The sequence below is a fragment of the Pongo pygmaeus genome, chromosome 20, assembly GCF_028885625.2.
Source record: "Pongo pygmaeus isolate AG05252 chromosome 20, NHGRI_mPonPyg2-v2.0_pri, whole genome shotgun sequence".
NCBI lineage: Eukaryota > Metazoa > Chordata > Mammalia > Primates > Hominidae > Pongo > Pongo pygmaeus.
The window spans coordinates 49975665-49989004 of NC_072393.2; the positions used below are offsets into that span (position 1 = coordinate 49975665).

The 13340-nt window shown below is 41.1% G+C and overlaps 1 protein-coding gene across 2 annotated transcripts; it reads left to right on the forward strand.

Moving 5' to 3' along the window:
* The first annotated feature begins 1329 nt into the window (after window positions 1–1329).
* On the forward strand, window positions 1330–12443 carry ZNF230 (zinc finger protein 230). Of its 2 annotated transcripts, XM_054463527.2 has the most exons (5): window positions 1330–1503; window positions 5839–5921; window positions 7617–7743; window positions 7910–7996; window positions 9086–12443. In XM_054463527.2, exons 2-5 carry the CDS (start codon window positions 5907–5909, stop codon window positions 10279–10281), a joined length of 1425 nt encoding a protein of 474 aa, XP_054319502.2. In that variant the 5' UTR covers window positions 1330–1503; window positions 5839–5906; the 3' UTR covers window positions 10282–12443. The 2 variants fall into 2 exon arrangements, with proteins under 2 accessions (XP_054319502.2, XP_054319503.2); XM_054463528.2 differs by lacking the exons at window positions 1330–1503; window positions 5839–5921 and having other exon boundaries at window positions 7734–7818.
* Window positions 12444–13340: the final 897 nt, after the last annotated feature.

A 13340-nucleotide genomic window follows, 5' to 3' on the forward strand; every position in this document is an offset into this window, starting at 1 on the left:
ATAAACAGTAGACTCCATTTTTTTAAAAAGAAGAATACTGGTTTATAGGCCAATGTATGTTTATAGGGAGAAAAAAAGTTACCTTCAAAAGAGCAGGTTTTTAGATGAATTGTTACCTAATTTAGCTTTATACTATTATTATTTTTTAACCAATGCCAGTTTTTAAATTGCTAACTATAATAAAGAAATTATGTTTCACCAAGAAATAGGAAGAAACTTAATTTTTTTAAAAAAATTATTGAGGTGTCTGTTGCCTAGGCTGGAGTGCAGAGGTGGTATCATAGCTCACTGCAGCCTCAATCAAACTCCTGGGCTTCAGCGATCCTCCCACCTCAGCCTCCTGAGTACTTGGGACTTGTCCCAAGATCAGGCCACCACGCCTGACCACTTAAAAAAAAAATTATAGAGATGAAGTCTCCCTGTATTGTCCTGGCTGGCTCTCGAATTCCTGGGAAGGGAACGTCCTGCCCTGGCCTCCGAAAGGGCTCGCATTACAGGTTTGAGCCACTGCGCTCGGCCAGGAAGAAACTATAAATAAAACATGCTCCCTCACCTATAGAATCTTCCCGTTTTACTGCATTTACAATCTCAATGTAAGATTGATACCAATGCCTAGCTCTTCATCAGTCATTATTGCTCTGAGGCACTGAGCAATTCACTACATTCGCTGAAATTTGATGTTTCTACATCTAAGGAGAAATATGAATACCATGAAAAGTTTATGGGAAGATAGCTATTCCATGACGACACCGCTTCTCCACTGGTAGCTGTGATCTTAAATGGGGGTGGCTTTTCCTGCCAAACCAGTGGTCCCACAGCTTCTGGAGTAGGGGCTGGTGTCTTCCTGCTCCTCATTGCCCCTGCCAAATCATTCCACCTGGCTCATCCTTTAAACCCTTAGTTTTAACCTTCCATCGTCAGGTTATCCTAATCCTCGTGGGAAGGGTTTAGACTTCAGGAATTCCTGTCCATACAATATTTTCCCTCAAAGACTCAGGGAGAGAGAAGGACGATCTACAGGGTCACAGTCCACATTCCCCATCAGGCGCTCAGAGATATGGGATACGATCCCGGTGGGCATTTCGGTGTGTGTAGTCAAGGACCACCGTGGAGTCCAAACGCTTCCCGCTGAAGAGTGAGATTATAGACATTTTCCTTTGGCATTGAAGGAAGTGGAGTCCAGACACACCCTGAGTCGCGGGCAAGTTGGCCCAGGCGGGTGGACGAGTGAATTCTGGGAACTGTAGTCCATCAACTTCATGGAGTGGTGGACCCTTTGGCCCAAGCAGTTGAACCGGGGAATTCTGGGAAGTGGAGTCCAGACGCTCTGTGGAGGCGCGAACACTTCCGGTCTGTGAGCCTGCGGTTGCTACGTAACCGCGTAGTTTGAGCCATTTCTGCGTCTGGCGGGTCCTTCTGAACTTGTCACCTTTGCCTGGGGTCGCAACGACCTGATGATCGATGATTCAAGCAAGGGAAAAGAAGCCTTGGCGCAGAGCGGAGGTTTGGTGGGGCGGGGAATGGGGTGTTGTTCCCGTCCACGGAAGCTTTCTGGGATGGGGGTGCTGTGCTGGCATCCCGGGGGTTGGAATTGGCGGGGTCCTCTGTGCCATGCTGTGAGCGTTTCCAGGACTTTGACCTCGCTCAGCCTGCCTCCCTCCACCCTACGTGTGCGACCGCTTTCTCGCGGTGTGACATGGAGTGTTACTCAATGTCCTTATACTTTCCATTGCTGTTTTTTGTAATGGGGACATTAGAACCATCCTAGTAGAATCGTTTTTGGTAACTGAAAGAGATAACGTAAATGAGAACCTTAAAGCAGTCCGTGTCACTTGGTGACTGGTGGTCTCTTGTTAACTTCCCGAAGAGGTCAGGTCCCCGGGTGGGGTCATAGCTCCAGCTGCAGGGGCCCTGTTCCTTCTCCCTAATATCTGCAGGACGCTGGATGATCCCGGGAGGCCTTCTGACCTCGTTTTAGGAAAGCGAGAGTTGCGTCCGCTTCCACGAAGGGCGGAGAGCATTTAACTTTTATGGGGGACCGCGATGCAGTCAGGGTATTTCACAACTTTCGCCTTCCCCAGCCTGACCTTTCTAAAAGAGCTGCAGGGAGGGGACTTCTTGGCTACTGAGGGAAAATCTCTATGTGATTGGTCCTTGGCTTTTTTCTTTTTTAATTATTATACTTTAAATTTTAGGGTACATGTGCACAATGTGCACGTTAGTTACTTATGTATACAGGTGCCATGCTGGTGTGCTGCACCCATTAACTCGCCATTTAGCATTAGGTATATCTCCTAATGCTATCCCTCCCCCCTCCCCCCACCCCACAACAGTCCCCAGAGTGTGATGTTCCCCTTCCTGTGTGCATGTGTTCTCATTGTTCAATTCCCATCTGTGAGTGAGAACATGCGGTGTTTGGTTTTTTGTCCTTGCGATAGTTTACTGAGAATGATGATTTCCAATTTCATCCATGTCCCTACAAAGGACATGAACTTATCATTTTTTATGGCTGCATAGTATTCCATGGTGTATATGTGCCACATTTTCTTAATCCAGTGTATCATTGTTGGACATTTGGGTTGGTTCCAAGTCTTTGCTATTGTGAATAGTGGCTTTTTTCTTTTATAGAGATGTTCACCCAACCGAGAGTGTGTCCTCGGGTATGGCTGTTGATAATCATTAAGCCGTAATTGGTAACTTCATTCTAAGTGCTTTATACAAATAAATTTAGGCCACACCGTGGCTCTCTGAAGTATTGCTTTTCTCTGTTTTAAAGATGAGAGTGAGACACAGGGTGCAAAGCAGCCAACTAGTGAGAGGTAGAGCTGGGGTTGGCACCTAGGCAGTCCAGGTCAGAGCCTGAGTTGATCATCTCTTGGATACATTCTCATTGAGGCAGAGGAACTAGCTGGACTCGTGGGGAAAGCAAGTTAGGACCTGATTGAAAGGACGTTGAGAGCAAGGCTCATGGGCTTGGACGTCTAGGAATTTTAAAAAATTTCTCAACTATTTTGTTTCATGTTTTCCAAGTATTTCGTATTGTTGTGGAACTGTATCATTGTGGAGAAGTCTGAAATGCGAGAAATGAGAGTAGAAAAAGTTTTTTAATTACCCATGAATCCAAGATGTAAAGATAGTAACTGTTAAGCTTCTAATTGATTTCTTTTTAGTCTTTCTTTGTGTCTATTTCTATATTTGTTTATAAACATTTTTTTAAAAATTGTTATATTTTAATGTGTTTTCCCATATGTCTTTTAACTATAGAAAAATTTTAAATACCGCTAATAGAGACTAAATTAGTGAGGCTGGTTGCAGTGGCTCATGCCTATAATCCCAGCACTTTGGGAGGCCAAGGCAGGTGGATCACTTGAGGTCAGTAGTTTGAGACCAGCCTGGCCAAAATGGTGAAACCCCATCTCTACTAAAAATACAAATAAAGAGATTTAGGAGAATTGCTTAAACCCGGGAGGTGGAGGTTGCAGTGAGCCAAGATCACGCCACTGCACTCCAGCCTGGGCAACAGAGTGAGACTCAAAAAATAATAATAATAATAATAAAATAAACTAGTGAACTGACATATTATATAATGCTCAATTTTATTATTCCCATTATCCTTATGACTATTTCCTGATGTCTAAAATATTTTCACCGGGCACAGTGGCTCACGCCTGTAATCCCAGCACTTTGGGAGGCCAAGGCAGGCAGATCACGAGGTCAGGAGATCGAGACCATCCTGGCCAACACGGTGAAACCCCGTCTCTACTAAAAAAAAATACACAAAAATAGCCGGGCGTGGTGGCGGGCGCCTGTAGTCCCAGCTACTCCGTAGGCAGGAGAATGGCATGAGCTTGCAGTCAGCGAGATCATGCCACTGCACTCCAGCCTGGGCTACGCAGCAAGACTCTGTCTCAAAAAAAATAATAATAATTAAAAAATAATAATAAAATAATAAAATAAAATATTTTCATTTTTATATCATTTAAAAGCTATAGAAAAGTTGCAAAAATAGTATAAGGAGTTCTCATACTCTATCCAAATTTGCCAGTTGTTTACATTTTTCCCGGTTGCTTTGTTGATGACCATCAGCCAAATACCACCAGGAACATAACTAACCAGAGACAGCTGATTATAGCTTTGTGCAGCAAGGAAGCCCACATACCATGTAAATGTGGGGTGTTTTGGTAAGAGGTATTTAGGAAGGGATGGTATAGGGTTTCACATAACATGCTAGATAATATTAGATATTAAATAATATTGTTATGTATTACATATCAGATCTGTTAAAAGACTTCTAGTAGTTGTAGTGTTACTCATTAGGTAGTGTTGGATAGCATATTACCTAACATCCTGTTATCTAATCTGTAGTTACATATTTAAATTTGTTCAATTTTTCATTTAAAGTCGTATGCCAGGCACGGTGGCTCATGCCTGTAATCCCGGCATCTTGGGAGGCCAAGGCGGGTGGATCACCTTAGGTCGGGAGTTTGAGACCAGCCTGGCCAATATGGTGACACCTTGTCTCTACTAAAAATATTTTTTAAAAAGCCGGGTGTGGTGGCATGCTCCTGTAATCCCTGCTACTCTGGAGGCTGAGGCAAGAGAATCACCTGAACCCAGCAGGTGGAGGTTGCAGTGAGCTGAGATCGCGCCACTGCACTCCAGCCTGGGTGACAGAGCGAGACTCTGTCTCAAAAAACAGTAAAGTCGTTATGACCATCCCCTGCCCTACCCTTCACCTGCAACGCCATTCAAAGTCCAGTTTATGCATTGTCTTTAGTTGTCACATTCCATAGTTTCTTTAGTCTGGAAAGATTCCACAGTCTTTGTCTTTTATAAACATGGTGGTTTCTTTTTTTTAATAGGAAAGTTATTTTGGAGAAAGATGTTCATTTGGAGTTTGATATATTTCATGTTTAGTTTCAGATTATGTATTGTTGGTAAGGATATTGCACAAGGGATGAGGTTTCCTCTTTATTGCAACATAACAGGGTTCACATGATGTCGGTTTGTCCCTTCACTGGTGATCTCAACTATGTTCACTTGGCCAAGATGATGTCTTTCAGATTTGTCTGCTGTAAAGTTACCTTTTTTAAAAAAACTGAAGTTTCTTATTGGAAGATGCATTATTAGTGGGCATTCTACTAAAGATGAGCTTCTAGTTCTCTTCATTTATTCATTTGTTTGCTCAACTATAAATCTTCCAACAATATGGACTCAGAATTCAGTCTTATGAAGGTAAATGACATGTGGATTAGCAATTTTTTTTCAACTCTATTGAGGTATATTTTACATAAAGCATTCACTCATTTCAGGAGTACAGTGATCTTTAGGAACTTTGTAAAGTGGAGTAACCATCATCATAATTCAGTTTAGTTATTTTTCACCCCCAGTTGGACTCTGTGCCCATTAACAATTAAACCTCATCCTCACCCCAAATCTGGAGCAACCACTAACCTACTTTTCCTCTATGTATACATTTGCCTATTCGGACATTTCATATAAATGGAATCATATAATCCATGGATTTTGGTGACTGGCTTCTTTCTCTTATTATGTTTCCAAGGTTCGTGCATGTTGTAGCATGAGCTGGTACTTCATTCCTTTTAATTTCCAAATTAGATTCCATTATATGGATATGCCATGATTTTTCTATCCATTGACCCATTTTGGTTGTGCATTTTGGTTGTTCCATTTTGGAAGGCATTTTGGTTGGGCACAGTTTTTGGGTTAGTATGAATAATGCTGCTGTGATCATTCATAATACATATCCATGTTGCTACATAGCATCCCCAGCCTCCATTTCATGTCTCTCTTTTTGCTGTCTCTGGCATTTTCCAGGCACAATTCCACCTTCCTTCGTGCTCCATTACTCAGGACTCTGAAGATTCCAAAAAGTAGGAGGAAAAATGACCACATTCAAGGTGAGTAGAGCTCACCTCTCTTGCTATTAAAATTCCATCATATTGCTCATCTTGTCATATATTTTTCTCTATCTTGGGAAGACTCAAGGAGGAAATGGGCATTTGGGACCTGTTGTGTGCCAGTTGCTTCCTTTGTCTCTTTTTTGTTGACTTTGCATTTGGTTTTTGGTTTGGGTTTTGTTTTGTTTTTTACTGTTACATTATGGAGTAGAAAAATTAGTAGGAATGAACAGTGCTCCCACTTCTTTACCTCCTTGCTCTCAAATTAGCCTGTTTTTTCTTCTTGTGCTGTTCCTTGTACTTTCATAACTGTATTTGTATTGATGATGGAGTTCCTTATGTCAAGGGTGCGCTATACACCAAGATAACATGTCCTTCTGGTTTTCTTCATACTTGTCCATCAGATAGTTGGTCCCCCTTTCTGTGGAGGCCCATATTACACATGTTGGCTCCATCTCTCTTAGATGCTCCAGGGACCCTCTGACCCACTTTACCCACCTCTTGAGTCCTCTGGCCCCAGGAATGAGCTATTATTTAAGGTGTCGCAATCAGCAGATCACGCACCAAGCTCCTGTGTTTCCATATTCTGTCCTCTCTGTCTCAATCCATGCAGCCAGCTCACATCTGTAGAGGGGTGGCCTGTGTCCCACTTATCATTCTATCTTCTTTATAAATCAAGCTGCTGTCCAGCCTGCGCCCCCAGGCTGCCATCACTGCACTGGGCCAATTGCCCAGGATATAAGTCCTCCCCCTTTGCCAGTCCAGAGTTCTGTCAAATTGGACCCTGCTGGCTGCACCAATTCCATGGAACAGGTTCACTAGTTACAGACTTGGCGAGTCCACTATGAGAGAGCACACTCATATATGACACATTACATAAAGCAGATTTATTACATATAGGTAGCAAGGGACAACAGAAGCCTATGATCCACTGTGAGCCAGTCCTCCAAGGCTCCAGAAAGCTGCCTAGACTGGGTGGAGTCATGACTGCACATGCCCCATTTGCACCATAGCTGAGGCGCCCCAAGGGGCAGCCTGTCCCGGGTTATATGCCTCAGGGGCAACATGACTTACTGAGCAGTTCCTCCCTAACTCAAGATATTATCTTTTATGGATTGGACTAGAACCAAAGAAGGCATAAAAATAAAAAAACAATAAAAAGATGTTATCTTCCCTAGGAAGGACATTGCATAACTAGCACATTTATGGTTATTCTTGAGACCTGTAAACAAGAAAGTGGGGAGAATGGATCCAAGGCCACTTTGAAAATAGTTACCTAAAACCTGTTAGTTTGGCAAATACTAAAGAAAAGTGATAGCATCCAGGGTTTGGGTCTGAGAGAGGAGGACAATAAGCCTCATCAAACAAGGTTGAGACTGAATTGTTCATTGTTGCTGGGGCAACTGGGGCAATTGGCAAGATTCATTGAAACCTATATAGGTGTAGCCTAGGATGCACCATTTGAAATCCTAAGGGGTTACTTACAAGGACACTCAGTAAGTGCACAAAGTAAAAATACAGGAGGTCTTTTTCATGATTGCACTTCTGGTGGAGCTCAGGAAAATCAGTCAGGATACAGACAGAATGAGTAGGAAATCTATTAAGTTGACCTCCACTTCTCCACCTGCTCAATGCCGCTCCTCCCCCTGTAGTCCATGGTCATAAGATTGAGGTTATATATCCTTGATGTTATAGGAGGCAGTGACTTTCAAGGACGTGGCTGTGTTCTTTACTGAGGAGGAGCTGGGGCTGCTGGACCCTGCCCAGAGGAAGCTATACCAAGATGTGATGCTTGAGAACTTCACGAACCTGCTCTCAGTGGGTGAGCACGGGCACCCTCTGTAATGGAACATCAGGCCTCAGGAGTGGCTTTGTATCCTGGAGTATTCAAGTTTGTGTATGCAGTGGGAACTTAAATTTCCAGTAAATTTTACCTGATATTACCTAGAATGAATTGGTATTAAGCACATGACTCTGCACGTTCACAGGGCATCAACCATTCCACCCTTTCCACTTCCTAAGGGAAGAAAAGTTTTGGATGATGGAGACAGCAACCCAAAGAGAAGGAAATTCAGGTAAGAAGCAAGCAACTGTGTGTCCTTGTACATGACTTTCCCATTTGTTTTACTTCTGACCGTGCCCACTTTTATCACCCTGATCTAAATTGCCCAATCTCTTTCCTGGTTTATTAAAACCCCTTTCTGGCTGGTGGTCCTGTTCCCTCCCTTCCACCCTGACATCTATTTTCCCCAGAGCAGCCAAAATGATCCTTGGGAAATGCAAGTCAGTTTTCCACTCCTTGGTCCAAAAGCCTTTATGGCTTATTAATGTTATTAAAGTTACAACCTATTTATTGGCTTTTAGAGACCCTGTGGTTTGTTCTTCATCCACTGCTGCCTCTTGACTACATCTGTCCTCTCCCCCTTGCACCATCTTTTCCAGCCACGTTGTCTTCCCTGCTGTTACTCTGTCTGTCATGGACACTGTATTCCCCGTTGCTGGTAACAAATAACAGACTTCACAGATTAAACAACAAACATTGTTATTTCTGACATGGGGAGGATGGTCTCCCACCCCTCACCCTCGAAAGGAGTGGCCAGCCACAACCCTAAATCATATTGTTTCACTATCCAGAGTGATCCAGAGTTGGCACCCTGACAAACAAAGACACTCTCCTCCAGCACGATACGTCAGGATCCTAGAGATTACCTCTCAGATGCTGAGGACAAAGTCCTGACTTCTTTTTACTTAGGGTAACTTCTATGTAAGGATATACAACATAAACACAGATATATAAACTATTGATTTTCTTATTGTTTTTCCTTAAATTTCCCTTTGATTTATATTTCACTATGAACATAATGTTTTAATTTAGTAATTTATCATGCAAGATTTTTGACTGACCAGAAAATTCCTTAGAAATAGTAACAAATTAAATGTATATATCAATTTTTTAATTGAGTCTGTTATTTCCATCAAGGATTTGACATATGAGACATGGTGTGGTTATAAATTGGTCACATACAAACCAGAAAACAAGATGCATGGGGAAAACATAAACTGAACATTCATTAAAGTTGAATGCCATATCCTAAGTGTGAAATCTTAAAAACACCGAACAAAGTCTTCATTTGTCCACATCTCTTCATTCTGTGTCCTTATAGGTGGCAAGACTGTTGCGGAAGCAGGACCACATGAAGACTGCCCTTGCCAGCAAATCTGGGAACAAACTGCAAGTTACTTAACCCAGTCTCAAGACTCCATCATAAATAATTCTCAGTTCTTTGAACAAGGTGATGTCCCCTCCCAGGTTGAGGCAGGACTATCTATAATTCATAAAGGACAGAAACCTTCACAGAATGGGAAGTGTAAACAATCCTTCAGTGATGTTGCCATCTTTGATCTTCCTCAGCAGTTACACTCAGGAGAGAAGTCTCATACATGCAATGAGTGTGGAAAAAGCTTCTGTTACATCTCAGCTCTTCGTATTCACCAGAGAGTTCACTTGAGAGAGAAACTCTGTAAGTGTGACATGCGTGGTAAGGAATTCAGTCAGAGCTCATGTCTGCAAACTCATGAGAGAGTCCACACTGGAGAGAAACCATTCAAATGTGAGCAATGTGGGAAAGGCTTCAGATGTAGAGCAATACTTCAAGTTCATTGCAAATTACACACAGGAGAGAAACCTTATATTTGTGAGAAATGTGGGAGGGCCTTCATTCATAATTTCCAGCTTCAGAAACATCAGAGAATTCATACTGGGGAGAAGCCGTTCAAATGTGAAATATGTGGTAAGAGCTTCTGTCTTAGGTCAAGTCTTAATAGGCATTGCATGGTCCACACAGCAGAGAAACTGTACAAATCTGAGGAGTGTGGAAAAGGCTTCACTGATAGCCTAGATTTGCATAAGCATCAGATGATTCACACAGGACAGAAACCCTACAATTGTAAAGAATGTGGGAAGAGCTTCAGATGGTCCTCATATCTTTTGATCCATCAGCGAATCCACAGTGGAGAAAAACCATACAGATGTGAGGAGTGTGGGAAGGGCTACATTAGTAAGTCAGGTCTTAACTTGCACCAGAGGGTCCACACTGGAGAGAGACCTTATAATTGTAAGGAATGTGGGAAGAGCTTTAGCCGGGCTTCAAGTATTTTGAATCATAAGAAACTCCACTGCCGGAAAAAACCCTTCAAATGTGAGGATTGTGGAAAGAGGCTTGTACACCGGTCTTTCTGTAAAGACCAACAAGGAGACCACAATGGAGAAAACCCATCCAAATGTGAGGACTGTGGGAAGCGCTACAAGAGGCGCTTGAATCTGGATATAATTTTATCATTATTTTTAAATGATATGTAAGTTGTACATATTTATGGGATATGGTATGAAATTTTAATATGTGTATATAATGCGTAATGATCAAATTGATGTAATTAGTGTATTACCTTAAACATTTACCATTTCTTTGTTTTGGGAAAATTCAAAATCCATTGTTCTAGTGATTTGAAAAGAAACAATAAATTATTGTTGATTATAGTCACCTTTGGTGCTTTAAGCACTAGAATGTATTTCTCCTATCTAGCAGTACTTATGTATCTTGTTACCCAATCTTTGGCTATCTCACCTAACCCCTACACTTCCCTGCTTCTAGAACCACTGTTTTACTCACTACTTCTATGAAATCAGCTTTTTTAGCTTCCATATGTGTGTGAGGACAGTTAGTATTTATCTTACCTTGCTTAGCTTATATTGTTTACCATAATGTCCTCCAAAGCTCATCTGTGTTGCCACAAATGACACAATTTTGTTTCCTTTTTATGCCCAAAGAGTATTCTGGTGTGTATATATGCCACCTTTTCTTCATTTATCTATTGATGGATACATAGGTGGGTTCCATATCTTAACTATTGTGAAGAATAGTGCTCCAATGAACATGGTAGTGTAGATATCTGATCCATATACTGATTTCCTTTGCTTTGGATATACTCAAGAGTGGGATTGCTAGATCACTGGAATCTTATGCCTCAGAGGCTTGACACAAGAGCAAAACTATGGAAGTGTGGCTAGGGTGATATGGCTTCATACCACCTCAGGCCTCAAGTCCTCAACTGCACCAGAGTGTCCACGTTGGACAGAATCCTTAGTAATGAGGTGTGTGATAAAGTCTCTGCTCAGTTGTCTATAATCTCATCTGAGAGTTCACAAAGGGGCAAAACATTAAAAATAGGCATATGGTAAGCACTTCAGTGTGTGTTTATATCATAATTTATCACAGTCCATACTGATAATATATTTCATCCAGTCTTGTAGGACAGAAAACATTTGTTTAAGTTAAATTCAGTGTTTCACCATAGCTCAGCATACTCCCGTCATCCTAGGACCATCATAGTAGAGAACTCTTGTAAATTGTGCAGTAGGGTTGCAAACAGAACTTACACTTGTCATTCAGGAGAGACCTTAGAATAAGAGTTTGTTCACACATTTACAAAACCCTAGTGATGACCATGTCAAAAGTGATGACCACTAGAATGTTAACTACAGGTACCTTGTTTTCTGCATCTTCAGGACCTTAACACTGATTAGCACTTACAAGTTTAGTATGTGTTAAATGAATCAAAAGGAGAAAATATGATATTTTAAAATTGTATCTAGGAGAGAAAAATCTACAAAAAATAATTCAGGGACACCTGAGTTAAAATGCAGAATACACTCAGTACTGCAATCCAAAGCATTATTTTGGGTAATCTTACCCTGTCGCACTTGGCTGCTGGCTTCCCCTCATCCTCTGTTCTGAAGTTGGATTTTTACTACTAGCGGCTTTGTCTAATGCTCCATTGGTTGCATACAATATAAATTCAACAATCATTTGTAACTCTTCTCACACTACAGGCTGAAAATTGTTTCTTAACTTGTCAATAACAGTCCACTGCATATTTCACAATTACATTTTTTTAACAGTGTTAAGGCAAAATTTATAGTAATACTTTTTACGTGGAAGATGTGGTTACGTTGGAAAAAACTTCCTTAGTTCTGAATTCTCATGATTTCTTGTGTATTTCCATGCAGGCTTTGATATAATGGCCTTCTAATTGTGGTAGCATTTATTTTATCAAACAACTCAGAAGCTATGCCAATTTGACAATTTTTGGAAACCTAACCTAATATTCTCTTCCTATCTCTATGAAATACCAAGAGAAACCTATCGGAGTTTGGTAATTTCATGAAATGTATCCATGATTGGGGAAGGAGTGACATTTACATGCTCTTCTTTATTGTTGGCAGTAAAAATAAGTCTTTTGTAAGCAGTGTATATCAGAATGTATAAGGTACAAGTGTTTTACCTGGAAATGATGGGATAGGAAATTATGATTATGATGTTAAAACTGTGAAAAATAGAAAACCACATGGATGATATCACCCCATTTTAAAATGGAATAAGTATTCAACAAGAATTTGTGTGAAATGCATTTATTCCTATAACATGAGACCAATAAAATGAGGGCACCAGACATACAGTAAAAGGAGAAAAACATAATGTGAGCTTTGTGAAATCTGACTGTAACCTTCATAACATAATCAAATATCTTTGTGTGTTTCTGGGACTTTTTAATGTGTATATACGTAATTTGTGAACAAATATTCTTTCCTCTGGCAATGAATATTTGCTGGTGTTTTTCCATTTTATAATTTTATGCATTTTTTCTCAGTGAACATCAGTTTTATCAAAGCAGTAAATTTAGTGCAATAAATTTGCTAACTTATTAATGTTAATCACTTACGTATCAGGACTCAGATACTCAGAATAAAATGCTCTATATTGTCATATGATGTAAGTTCACAATGACTAGGGCATTTCGAAGTCATTTCAAAGTGAAATACTCTCTGGTTGGGCCAGGTGCGGTGGCTCACGCCTGTAATCCCAGCACTTTGGGAGGCTGAGGCTGGCAGATCATGAGGTCAGAAGATCGAGACCAACCTGGCTAACACGGTGAAACCCCATCTCTACTAAAAATACAAAAAATTAGCTGGGTGTAGTGGTGGGCGCCTGTAGTCCCAGCTACTCGGGAGGCTGAGGCAGGAGAATGGCATGAACCCAAGAGGCAGAGCTTGCAGTGAGCCGAGATCATGCCACTGCACTCCAGCCTGGGCAACAGAGTGAAACTCCATCTCAAAAAATGTATATATATATTCTCTGGTTTTTAGAATATGCAGATAAATTGATGAAGTCTGGTTAACTGTCTTGGTAATTAAAGCATGTGATGCTTCTTTAGGGATAAGTCAGGGAGTGTGCAAATACTGGAGCTCCTGCCCAGTGCCCAGACACAGCTGATTTATCAAGACAGAGAATTCACAATAGAGAAAGAATTTAATACACATAGAATTGGCTAAATGGGAGACTAGGGTTTTATTATTACTCA